This window comes from Branchiostoma lanceolatum, chromosome 5 (genome assembly GCF_035083965.1).
Source record: "Branchiostoma lanceolatum isolate klBraLanc5 chromosome 5, klBraLanc5.hap2, whole genome shotgun sequence".
Taxonomy (NCBI): domain Eukaryota; kingdom Metazoa; phylum Chordata; class Leptocardii; order Amphioxiformes; family Branchiostomatidae; genus Branchiostoma; species Branchiostoma lanceolatum.
In genome coordinates, this window is record NC_089726.1 from 1,178,817 (window position 1) to 1,191,287 (window position 12,471).

The 12,471-nt window shown below is 44.9% G+C and overlaps 2 protein-coding genes across 2 annotated transcripts; one reads left to right on the forward strand and one right to left on the reverse strand.

Moving 5' to 3' along the window:
- Window positions 1–280: 280 nt before the first annotated feature.
- LOC136435997 (collectin-10-like) lies at window positions 281–2,718 on the forward strand. Its single transcript, XM_066429709.1, has 2 exons — window positions 281–670; window positions 1,182–2,718. Exons 1-2 carry the CDS (start codon window positions 301–303, stop codon window positions 1,190–1,192), a joined length of 381 nt encoding a protein of 126 aa, XP_066285806.1. The 5' UTR covers window positions 281–300; the 3' UTR covers window positions 1,193–2,718.
- Window positions 2,719–3,274: 556 nt separating this feature from the next.
- LOC136434562 (transcription initiation factor TFIID subunit 3-like) lies at window positions 3,275–12,305 on the reverse strand. Its single transcript, XM_066427432.1, has 9 exons — window positions 12,064–12,305; window positions 11,482–11,528; window positions 10,864–11,106; window positions 9,318–10,495; window positions 8,343–8,807; window positions 7,933–8,027; window positions 6,710–7,532; window positions 6,034–6,134; window positions 3,275–5,365 (listed from the first exon to the last, which is right to left on the reverse strand). The coding sequence occupies exons 1-9, from the start codon at window positions 12,180–12,182 to the stop codon at window positions 5,248–5,250; spliced, it is 3,189 nt and encodes a 1,062-aa protein (XP_066283529.1). The 5' UTR covers window positions 12,183–12,305; the 3' UTR covers window positions 3,275–5,247.
- Window positions 12,306–12,471: the final 166 nt, after the last annotated feature.

The window sequence follows — 12,471 nt, forward strand, 5'->3', positions numbered from 1 at the left end:
GGAAAGGGAGCCATGGGGGCAGCTGGCCCTGTGGGAAAGGAGAGACCTCCTGGACCAGTTGGCCCCCGAGGACTGATGGGACCCACTGAACCTGCAGGTGACGCACTGATTAAAAATGTGTATGTGTAATGGATAGCGTTCTGATAACATATTTTCTTCAGGTGCCGCGGAATCCGCTACCAGGCCCTCAGCACAGAAAGCGAAAGTATTTATTGCCATGAAAGACAGTTATAGCAATATCCAATATCACTACTGTCACTACAAATGTTTCTTCCAGCATCTTGTCCCGGTGGTTACACCATGTGGCGTGGAATCTGCTACAAGGTCTTCACCATAAAGAAGTCCTTCAGCCATGCGGCCGCGACCTGTGGTGAAGACGGCGGCACCCCCGCCATGCCCCGAGACGCTGAGACCAACGCCTTCCTGGTCTCCTTGTACAATTCCGTGGGCGACAATGATTCGCTGTTCTGGATCGGCCTGCGTCGTCAGGGCGGAGATGAGTGGACGAGAGACGGGAGCTTTGAGTGGGTGGACGGTTCTGCACTTGGTGACTACAACTCATGGGCTCCGGGACAACCGTATCATGATGATTGCGCTGTACCCTCCCCTTTTGAGTGGTACAGCGCGGAGTGTAACAACAAGATCTACTTCATCTGCCAAGTCGCACCAGGTACGTGATGTGAACCTGTCTTTTTTGGAAATGACTCCAAATGACATGGAACAGCTTTAGTCCTTATTTGACCCAATCACTCACTCACTCCCTCATTCACTCACTCACTCTTTAAGTCACTCACTCACCATGTCTCATTCAGGTAAGCTCACTCATCACTCACTCACTCACTCATCACTCTCACTCACTCACTCACTCATCACTCTCACTCACTCACTCACTCATCACTCACTCACTCATCACTCACTCACTCACTCATCACTCACTCACTCATCACCCACTCACTCACTCACTCACTCACTCACTCATCACTCACTCACTTTCTAACCCACCCACTCACTCTCTAACTCACTCTCCATCTCTCATTCAGGTAAGGTCTCTTTCAGTCAGTCATTCGCTCACTCAATCCTCTTCTGAGTATTACATAATATCACCATCGCAGCTGTGCTGTGAAACTCGCAAAGACACATCTTTCGAATCTTACTGATAGAAGTATTGTTCATCGTTTCAGCACGAGGATAAGCGGCAGGCCGGATTCCCGCCACCACTGTTCACCTGTTCTCTGCCTTCCGCTGTAAAACAACTCACAGCTACAACTGGGCACCTGCAGTTCCGTCAGCGGGCGCCAGTAGGCAGTTTACGGGGAGAGAATCTACCACAGAACATTAATCAAAGAGCTGCATTATGCGGCCTTTTTGTAGCAAGTTCATTAAGGAAGAGTAGGAGTATGCCATTCTACTTACTACACTTAGTAATCTCGTAGAAGGATTTTTCACCACACGGAACTTGTAGTAAGTAATGTAGATTGGAACTATTGTCTTATTTTGGGTGGCAAAAATGACGTGTTACCATCTTAAACGATTTTTTTTATAGAACTTGTAGTAAATACTGTAGATCGGAACTATTGTTGTCTTATTTCGGGTGTCAAAAACTTGATTGTCTTTATCAAGAAGGTCTAGTTGCCTGGTGACCTCATGTGGACTCAAACACCTGTCATATAGTTCTGGTGAAGTTTTTCTACTTTAATCCCGTACAGTTCAAGTTACTGAGGAACGGTAGAGTTATTTTGCCTTAACATCGACAAGTGAAAAGTTACATTGTGTTCCCAACGTGGCGTAGAAAGTCTACAATGTAGAGTCGTGAAATGATTTGTAAAACTCCAACATGATCAAGGCTGAAACAGTCGACTTCACTAAACCTGCGAGTTCTTGACCAAGACACATGTAACGTAGATGTGCTTTATGTAGTAAGTTCAGACCATCGGTTGATGCGTAGTAATGATGTTCAATGATAGACTTTACTTTAGGTGTTAATCTACCTGACATTTAGACAATCTACCTGACATTTAGACCATGTGTCTTTCTGTATGTTTGTGCTGACAAATATATGTTCTTATACACACAAAAAAATTAGTGACTCAAGCAACTGGATATAATTTTGAAATATGAAAAAATGTAGTCTGATGTTTCAGACACCATCCGCTATTTTTCGTCAGTGTCTAATGGAAAGAACTGGAGAGCCAGGTTTATACCAAAACTCTGAATTGAAATGTTAATGAACTGACTACAATTTAGGACGGTTCAATAGAAGACTAAGTCAAGACAAGGTTGTATGGAAATAAGTCAACTAGTTCCTGTTGTTTTAGTACAGGACCTAATAATGTTCGTCGGGAGAGGGGGGTGCATTAACCCAAGTGCCTGAAAGCTCGACGCGTAGACCCCCTTTGCTGTTGAGGGTGGGGTTGTAAACTAGATGTAGCAATTGTAAAGTTAAAGGCAAAGCAGTGTTGCTTTTCAGTTATAAAATAGTGTGGGACCTTCCTACAAACTGACTTTTCCTCTGTTTGAGGTGTGTATACACTTTCAGTACAGAAAGTCTCTTTGACAACAACGACACCTCTGCTGAATAGTTTTCAGCATAAATAATGTTTCCATTGTGACTATTAGGGGTCTTTCTAGAGAAAACATCTTTTTTTCTCCATGCACACTGTGAAGCTAGTGGAAAGATGTGAAGATTTGGGACGCATATGAATAAAGAGTAGCTTGGCACATCGGAGTCATTCTTATCTTATTAATAGTCTTATTGCTGACAAGATTCTTCGGAAGGTTTCTAACAAGGTTTCATCCTTGTCTCCCTATAAGATGAGAACTTTCATTAACTATTTATGATAAACGAACAGGGAAGGAAGGGGGGGGGGGCAATACAATGCCATATTTCCGAAATTTAGTGGCGTCGCGGTGGCGTAGTGGCAGGGTGTTTGGCCCAGAACCCAGAGGTTCCGGGTTCGAATCTGGTGTCCCCTGGCTTGTACCGTTGCGGTTGTGCCATTGGGAAATGTACTTAACACGAATTTCCTCACTCCACTCAGGTAAAAATGAGTACCTAGCTTCGGTTAGGTCCCTCAAATAGGACGATAAATGGAGTTCCTGTTACCTCGAACACGTAAAAGAACCCACCACAATAATAAAAAAATAGTAGGGGTTTATCCCGGTGTGAGTGGATCGAATGAATCTGGATATGCAGCTTGTACTCTTCTCCTGTGTTATGCCATTAGGCGGTTTACCAGGCATGCAATGCATTGCAAACAAAAGGGACCAGACAAAATTGAAGTGACCAGTGTTATGGCTTTTATTAAGTCAAACACTTTCCCTGTTTACAGTATGATTACTTTGATGTGGAAATGATCAATTATAAACTCTGATAAACGTTTACACCAAATATCTCTAAAAGAAATGACCAATGTAGGTACAAATACGTGTACACATACAAGGAAGAATGCTCTTTCAAATCACACTGATGCTACTTGAATAACAAATCTGTGATAACAAAAGTATTTCAAGAAAAAAATCTCCAAATAACGTTCTTAATGTTATTCCTCATTTTCCTGTGTAAATTAATTATTCTCATATTTTTTTTTCACACCCAATTACTGTATGTACACGATAACAAACTCATTCCCCTGAAGTAAATATTACCCCAGTACCACCTCTTGTTATCTTTTCAAAACTGTACTCATCTGTCTTGAGCTGCCTCAGGGTTTCAAGCTCAGCTTCATTTACAAGTGCTGCCTGACATTTACCATAATCTCCAGTATAGAATATGGTATGAAATGATATGTAACATATACACATGTATGGCATAACAGTTATGGTTTGCACCAAAAATGCTAACAAACATGACAAATGGGTGGTGCAGTTAAGCGGATTCTACTGTATTAACTAACACTATCATGTAATACTTCAACAAGGTTTGATGAGAAGACATTCAGCACTGATTGATTGCAAGCTGCAAAAAAGGCAAAACTACATGATGACCACCAGCATTGCAAAAGAACATTTCTAATTACCAGTATAATCTGCGTGCTCTGCTTGAACAAAGACTGGTAAAACACATGAAGCGATATCCAGCAATCCCTCCCAGAGACATGTCTACATAGCCTCCTTCGCAGACTTCTAGGGGCGCCGGCGTTTCTTTTGGGCAGAGTGCTGATTCACGATTTTCAACACGCGCCAAGTTCTCTTTGCTGGGGGAGATTGTTTAGGCATGCGAACACAATCTCTCCTGGCATTAGAAAACCTGGCTCATGTTGAAAACTGCGAATCAGCGCTCCCCAAAACATAACCTGCACTCCTAGAAGTATGTGGAGGAGGCTGTATCTATAAATGACATGACACAGTCACTTAACAATGTTGCCAAATATACTTTTGCACATTTTCCAGAAATAAAGTTACTGCAATTAAAATAACAATTCTCTATCATACATTTTTCTTACTGTGAATACAATGTACTTGTTTATTTCATGTTTGTTCATTGTAATACATCAACAACGATGGACGAACATCATCATTGTAATACATCCAAACTGTATAATCCTTGATGTAACTAACCTGTTCCTGAGTACATGTATACTGAATGTCAAATAATAAAAGTTGTGCTGAGAAAATTCTACACTACTCCAGTGTCCAGTGCTTTTTCCTTGTTTCATGTTAATTTCTTTTGGCCTCCAGTTTGTAAAAAAAAAGTTAATCATTTACTCCATGCTGCATACATTTCAGGTAGTGCTGTTAACCATGAACTATTTCAAGGTTGCCAGATTTTCAATATAGCATTAGGCCACACAAATCTAATTTCTTGGTCAACAGATTTCTTAATTAATTTCAGCGCGAGAACATCATCAAAACAGAAGGCTGGGGTGAAAACTTGCATCTGACCCTGTTCACTCCCTGAAACTGTGTGCACCAAAGTACAAACTTTCCTCTGAGATTCTGTTCATGTTGATTTTCCAATCTAGCATTTTTTGTAAAATTCCGTTAAGCAATAAATCAAATTGGTGTGGCCTTAGTTGTAAACATCTATAGCTATTTCTGTTCTCTCATCCACCCCCAACAACATTGTGTATTTCCTTAGGATACAACTGTACAAAATACTTTTAACAATCTTACTATTTATTCACTTTTTTTAGCCTACATTTTGGGCTGTACTGGGCAATATTTTGATTTTTCTCTTGTATCATGTAAACTGTACAAAATGTTTTAGGTCTGCTATTTCTACTTTCAGACATCCCACAGTTGTGGATGCTAAGGTTTGTGCTTTTTCCTCTTGGTTTTTTTCTTGGCCTGAGCTTTGGGCTGAACGGAGCAGCGGGGACAGAACCACTTGTCTTCTGTGGGCTCCTCAGTGATCCCCACGCACGGCCTGGGGGAAACAACCAAGGTTAGAAAGTAACATGGATCTTTAACCAGTTTAGCTCACAGAAGAGCTATTCTTCCACTGGTCGTGACAGAGAAGACAGATGATATGGAAAACCACAACCAAGGTTAGAAAGTAACATGGATCTTTAACCAGTTTAGCTCACAGAAGAACTAATCTTCAACTTGTTGTGACAGAAAAGACAGACACTGAGGAAAGGAAAGTGATCTTGATCCATGTTAGCTCACAGAAGAGCTAATCTTCCACTGGTTGTGACAGAAAAGACAGACAGTGAGGAAAGGAAAATAAAGTGATCTCAATCTACTTTAGCTCACTGAAGAGCTATTCTTCCACTGGTCGGGACAGAGATGACAGACGCTATATATGTACAGTATTTTCAGGTTCACTGTACCAAGGAAATTGAAAAAAAAGTACAATGAACAGTGAACGACTCTTAACGTCAGGTCCTAATGACTTGTTTTAATCAAGGGACTCTCTCTCTTTTTCTTAAAGGGGAAGAATTCTTCTTGCGTCCAAGTTAAAACCTTGTAAAGGTACCGGTGGTGCTGCTGATGATGAAAGGTTTATGCAACTTTACAACAAAACACCTACCCAACCTCACTCAAACCCAAACAAATAAACAAACAAGCAAACAAACAAACAACACGACTCACCAGTGGTACCAGTCGTCACAGTTGTCACACCCGACCATGGGGCTGCCGTCGTCAGGCCGCGAACATGCAGGGCAGATCCAGATGGTCTCTCCTTCAGGACCCTACATCGTACACATGGACAAAACATCTTTTTACTTTTGATAATCTTGCTTTTCTCTATTTCTTTTGCTGAAGTCAGTTGTTGACAGTTCTTGTTCACCTTATAGTGCCTGATGTCCTTGTTCAAGATTCAAGGTTATAGTGCCTGTTTGTTTGAACCTTTGTTTATTCATGATAAGCTCAAATCAGCACGCAGGCCGCTTTTCATTGAGGTCATGGGGGAAGAGGTATAAGGGTCAGATTTAGTGTAAGTTACTGTTACTAGTGTAAGTGGCACATGGGCAGCAAGTTTCCTTGTTGTTTCAGTAGCAGGATGTATTTTCCACAGGGAGGGGTTGCTAGCCCTTTCCCTTTAACCTGCTCAAGGCAGCTCCTCGAACTTGCACATGGGACCCCCTTCCAAAAGACGGATGCAGCCTAAACGAGATGTTCTGACCCAGGATTTGAACCAGGTTTTCCTGGTTACTAACTGATTGGAACCATGAGGCTGCTACCGAGCTACAGCCTATAGCTACAGGGACAAAAGACTGGCTATTTAAACATATACGGTATACGGGTACATATGGTAGGAACTCACCACAATAGTGCCAATAGTTTCTGCGATGACCGTTCTCTGCACTTGCTTTGCCGTTGGGGGGGTCGCCGAGGTGGGCGTGGCTGCTGCTGCTGCCGCTGCAGGGGGCTTCCGAGGGGGGGTGGGCTGCTGCTGTGGGGGTGGAGCTACAGGGGGGGCAGGCGGAGCGGGTGGGAAGACAGGCATGGGAGGGGGTTCCTGGTATGGCTGGACTTGCTGTGCAGGGGGGAAGGCCTGTGCGACAGGGGGGTAGGGCTGCGGTGGAGGGGGGTGGTATGGAGGGGGTGGGAGCTGGTAAGGAGGGGGAGGGGGGAACTGGGTGGAGGGGGGTTGGAACTGGGAGGAGGGGGGTTGGAACAAGGGTTCTGGGGGCATCTGCTGGAAACCCATGGCAGCCTGCATGGCGTAGAAGTAGGGGTCAGGGTATGGAGGGGGAGGGGGTTGGAAGGGCCCAGGGCTCATGGGTTGCTGAGGGGGGATTGGGGGGTTTCTTGGGGGAGAGGGGGGCTGCCATGGGGGGGATGGTGCTCTCTGAGGTGGTGGAGGGGGTGAGGGGGTCAGTGGAGGGGGGGTAGCCTGGCGAGGGGGTCTTGGCGGAGATGTGGGCTCCTTCCGTCTTTCCGTCTTCAAGGGCTTGTCTGTCTTAGGAGGTTTCTCTGTCTTTGGGGTTTTCTCAAGTTTAGGGGGCTTGTCCGGCTTGGGGGGCTTCTCAGGTTTAGAAGTCTTCTCAGACTTGGGGGGTTTGTCAGCCTTTGGAGTCTTCTCTGGCTTCGGTGGCTTCTCCTTCCTCTCAGGAGGCGGTGGGGGGAGGGGCGTCTTTATCACTCTGGAACAAGAGAAGAAAGACACAGTTTTTACAAAAGACTCCAGTACAGAGACCTGTCTTCATCTTAGTGCAATGTATAGCAACACCTTACAACATTACTTAGCTTCCTAGTTTTAAGTCTCTTAAGTTAAACACTTCTAGTTCTACAGAACATACCAGCCAAGTCTCAGTAAATGTATATTTGATTTCAAAGTAGAGCTTCAGTCCTATCAAATCAGCATTGAGGGCCTCTTCAATAAATTAAAGCAAAGCTTGAATTTGGACAAATCAAAGCTTGCTGACTCAGACTGTAGAAACATACATGTCATGTAAGCGATGACCACATTCCTGCAAAGCTGGAGTTGTAACTTGTAAGAGACTTTACAACACTTGTAACACAAAACACAAACGCTGTACTCACATCTTAGTGCCGCCCGAGTCTCCTCCCATCTTCAGGGTGAGTTTGGGGATGGCTGGAGGGGGTGGGGGCGTCCGGGGTGGGGACTGACTCCGGGCCTGGGGGGGGGGGGGGACAAGACAGCAGAATGATGTAACACAATAATTAACAAGAGATGGACATGTAGTCTATCATATATGTAGAGTGAAGAACACTACAGGAAGCTACTCTCTCCCTGGTCATGAGTGTGTTGCTCTGAACTGCTGTTAAAAGTAGCCAGTATCACTCCAATTCAAACAGTATAGTTTCTGAGTTACTTTGGGTCACTTTTAGAACATAGTCTTTATAAGAGATTACAAATATTGAGGCATACATTACTGAAATTCAAGTATTAAAAACATCCAAAGTGAATGAAAAAAAGCAACATAACCAACCTTTTCCTTTCTATGTTTTTCTTCTCTTTCCCTCTCTCTCTCCCTGTGTTTCTCCTTCTCTCGCTTCTTTTTCTTCTTCTTGTCTTTCCTCCTCTTCTCTCTATCCTTGTCGTCCCTCTCCTCGGTTGCCGACGGTAACGCCGACTTGACCGGTAACGGCGGTGTGGGTTCCATCCGTGCCACCAACGACAATCCTGTCTCTGCGTTCGTCGTTATCTTCAGTTTCTCCGTAAACTCCTTGGGTTTCTCCGTCTCCTCCCTGGTCTTCAACCTCTCCTTCTCCTTCAACTTCGCCCTCAGTTTCTCCTTCTTCATCTTCTTCTTGTCCTTCTCGATTAATTTGAGCGGCTCCATAGGAGGCGGCTCTACCGTCTTGGGTTCTGGGGCGGGGGGTTCCTTGGCGTGGCGGCCGATCACGGCATCGATGGAGTCATCCATGGCGGCCTGCTCTTTAGGATCCACGACCTAAAGTGTGTATATGTGTGTTAATAGGGTTAGTAAATGTATTTGTTTATTAAAATTCACCACTCACATGTGGATGGGGTGAGAGAACAGGTATCATTTTTTCCGGCTCTCACCCCAAAAACACTTACAACATCAAATACAGTAACTCTTGAACGTTTAAAACTATATCATAACAGAACATAATAACTAGCGTGATAAAACGTATTGCGCTTGTAATGTAATGTGTTTGTTATAATTTACGACTCCAGGAAGATTAGTGAAGTGTGCATCATGTACTGTTGCTAATGAAGATCTTTCAATCACTTTAATATAGCGGCAGGAAAATATAGCGGTTGGGGGAAAATGGAGTAGGTCACGGCACTTTCAATTTCAACAGTAGGAACAAACATTACTGTCTCAAATATTAGTGATAACGAAATTTTAGCGGTTGACCAGTGACCGTTAAATTAGCTAAAATTAAGTTACAGTTAACAAATCAAGAATAAATTACAGTAAACAAAATGAACGAACCTTCTGTTCCTGTTTGGGAACTGTTAGCAACAGCGGCGGGACAAGCTGCTTGGGAGGAGGTTCAAATTCGTTGTCCTCCTCGTCGAAATCGTACACGGACTGCTGTTTCGGTTTCGCTGCCCGAAAGATGACGGAATCGATGACATCATCCACTGTCGTGTGCCCCATGTTCACCTGGGATTTCTTCCGTGGGTTGGCCTCAAGGTCGATGACAAGGTCGTCCTCGTCCTCATCCTCCTCCCTGTCTGTGGGTTCCTCCAGGCTAGCTGGTGGAGCCTGAGGCGCCTGGGGCGCCGGGCTGTCCCTGGTCAGCAGGCTGGCCAGCTGGGAGCGTGCTGGGGTTTCAGGCTTGGCGGGGAGGGGATCGGGTTTTGGCACCTCGGGTCGCTTCACAAGCAGCGCCTCCAGCTGAGACTTGGGAGGGCGTGGAGGGGGAGACGGGAACTCTGGACTTTTGGGCGGAGGCTCTTCAGGGGGAATTTTGATCTCTGGTGGTTGGAACACCGCAGGTGACTTGGCTCTTCCTGGTGACTTTGCAGAGCCGGGGGATTTCGATCTCTTTGGCGACTTGCCAGGAGACTTCTTCCTTAAAGGGGACTTAGGCGACTTGGGGGTCAACAGGGATGCCTTAATAGCTGGAGACTTTAAGATGTCTCCTTTGAGAGACTTAGACTTGATCTTGAAGCCCTTCTCCTTATCTCCAGCGCTGGACGGTTTCTTCTTGGGCTTCTTGACCGGAGACTGGGTTACTGACAGTCCTCCAGATGCGGAGAGGGACACAGCCGCTGGCGAGGCCGAACCACTGCTGACTGGAGGGGGGACAGGGGCTATCTTCAGCACAGGCACGGTCTTGGGATGCTCTGGGGGGGCGGGCTTGGGCTGAGGGGGGGTCCTGGCCTCAGGGAGAACCCCCTCCCCCTTCAGGGTGAAGCCGCTGCGGCTGATGGCTGGGGGCGTGGACAGCGCCTCCTCGGGGGCGATGTACGGACGCTTCTTGGGCGGAGTTCCCTCGTACCCCGTCGGGGGGCGCTTCAAGCCTCTCTGATCCGGATGTGGAGACAGGCTGTCAGTTTCCATGGTAACAGATGGGGTGCCAAGATGTAGGTCTGGTTCTGAAGAGGTCAGAGGTTCATTGGTATCCATGGCAACGGGAGACTGTGGCAGCTCCTCCTCTGGATCTGTGTGACGACAGTTAAAAATGAGGGAATATATCTATCAATCGCTAGTTCTTTGTTGATCAATTTCAGGCTCCAATGGGGCTGTCCAGATTCTCATAATGAGAAAACACAAACACTTGCAAAGAAGAAATCTAGTTTTATGTTATTCAAAAGCACATAATTGAAACAAAGACCCAACAAGAATCTTTTAAGGTGAGGTGAAGGCAGCAGGTGCATGTTATTCTATGTTTACTGTTGTTGCCATACTTTGTACCTGCTACAATAGTCATGCAATAAAGTTCTTCTTCCTGCTGTATTCTAAGATTAGTAAGAATGCACTCAACCTCTGTCTTTTCTTTTAAGATCCTCCCTTTCTCAAGACTCCTTACCATCCATATCTGCAGGTAAAGGCGGCAGGTGTTCAGGGATGTACCCCCGCCTCTCCCGTGCCTGTTTGCTTCCGGGCTCGGGGATATTGAGAGCGTTGTTCTTGGGGAGGGGGAAGCTGGGCAGGTTGTGTGCGAACGGGACCGGCTCCACGTTAGCGATGTAGTGTTCCATCTCCTGCAGGTTCATGCTGAGGTCACCGAAGGCCAGCCCAAGGTCATCCAGGTTTGGCTCCGTCCGACCAACTAAAAACAGGAGGGTGAAAGGTCAGCAGGAGGTGAAAGGTCAGACGAGGGAGAAAGGTCACCAACAGGTTGAAAGGTAAAAAAAGTTAGGAAGAATCAGTGACACCTGAATTTGGGTTAAAACTTTGGTCCCAACAAACTTTCAAATGTCTCTTGTATGTTTGTTTGTTTGTATTCTTTCATTACCTTTGACCAAGGAGGTTTTGCTTTGACTACTCAAATATTTGGTGCTTTAAAGGCTCCTTCAGTATTAGTCCAACTACAGAAAACAGTAAGTTAGACTTTATCTATCTGCACCTGTATAAAACTGCAGCCAAAGTTTTACTTAAGAAATCTTCATAGATTATACTTATGTAGTATTTACCATATACTTACACTGTTCGGAATATCTGTGGGCCGTTCTGGATACCTGCTCCAGATATCTGTAGAGAAAATAGATCACAGCAAAACACTCACTAAGTTGTCCCCCGCGAGGGTCGTTGCTTAGTACTGTATAGATGGAGATGTTGATGAAACAGCACACACTAGTATGCATGAAAGTCATTGTTTTACGTACTTGATTTATAGGTCAAACTTAATTTTGACAGTCATCCATTCAGAGTACTGTCTAAACATAATGTCTAATCTATCACTTGTTGACGATACAACTTACAAGAGAGCTATGATATCTAGAGTGTCAACTAATTTCAAATGTTTGATTATAACACTCTTCTTCACAGCAAACACAAAATAGTAAAGCCAGCTCTTCACAAGATTATTATTTTCATATCACAGTAATCGATTGTAATTGATTGTGATTGCAAATGGCAAGCAGGTCAATTTGTTACTCATTAACTAATACAGGATAAACACAACACAAGGGTTTCTGGAATATCATACTTATGAGTTTAGATAGATTGTGAAACACTATATTATCTATATTTTCTAACAGAAATCCATCTGCTTGTTGTAGTGTACCTGTGCAGTATGTCCGTGAGCACCTCGCACGGCGTGGTCTGCACGGCATGCCAGCCTAACGTCTGACAGATCTGCGCCACACACACGCGCAGCAGCCGCCGGGTGAACGGGTCCGCCATGGCTGGGGCTCCTGTCTGCCGCCAGAGCGCGGGAAAACGCAGAAATCGTCCGTCAGTTCTGGCCGCTTTTTTCTGAGGAGGGAACGCCGTCCATGTTGGATTTGGACGATACCACGGATTTTACATGGGGGCGTAACGAACAGACAATTCAGAACAAAAAAATAGGCAATATTGAACATAATGCTACTTACAATTATAGTTTAATAGAACTCCTACGATTAGTTTTTGATGCTAATTGTTTACATAAACTCAGGTTTGTAGCACATCGCTGAAACATTGACCCAAACAC

Coding starts and splice junctions, on each gene's coding strand:
- LOC136435997 (XM_066429709.1), top strand. CDS start 301: ATGTGGCGTGGAATCTGCTACAAGGTCTTCACCATAAAGAAGTCCTTC.
- LOC136434562 (XM_066427432.1), bottom strand. CDS start 12,182: ATGGCGGACCCGTTCACCCGGCGGCTGCTGCGCGTGTGTGTGGCGCAG. Junction 10,496..10,863: donor TTTACCTGCAGATATGGATG/GTAAGGAGTCTT, acceptor GTCGTCACACAG/ATCCAGAGGAGGAGCTGCCA. Junction 5,366..6,033: donor TGTGACGACTGGTACCACTG/GTGAGTCGTGTT, acceptor TGTTTCCCCCAG/GCCGTGCGTGGGGATCACTG.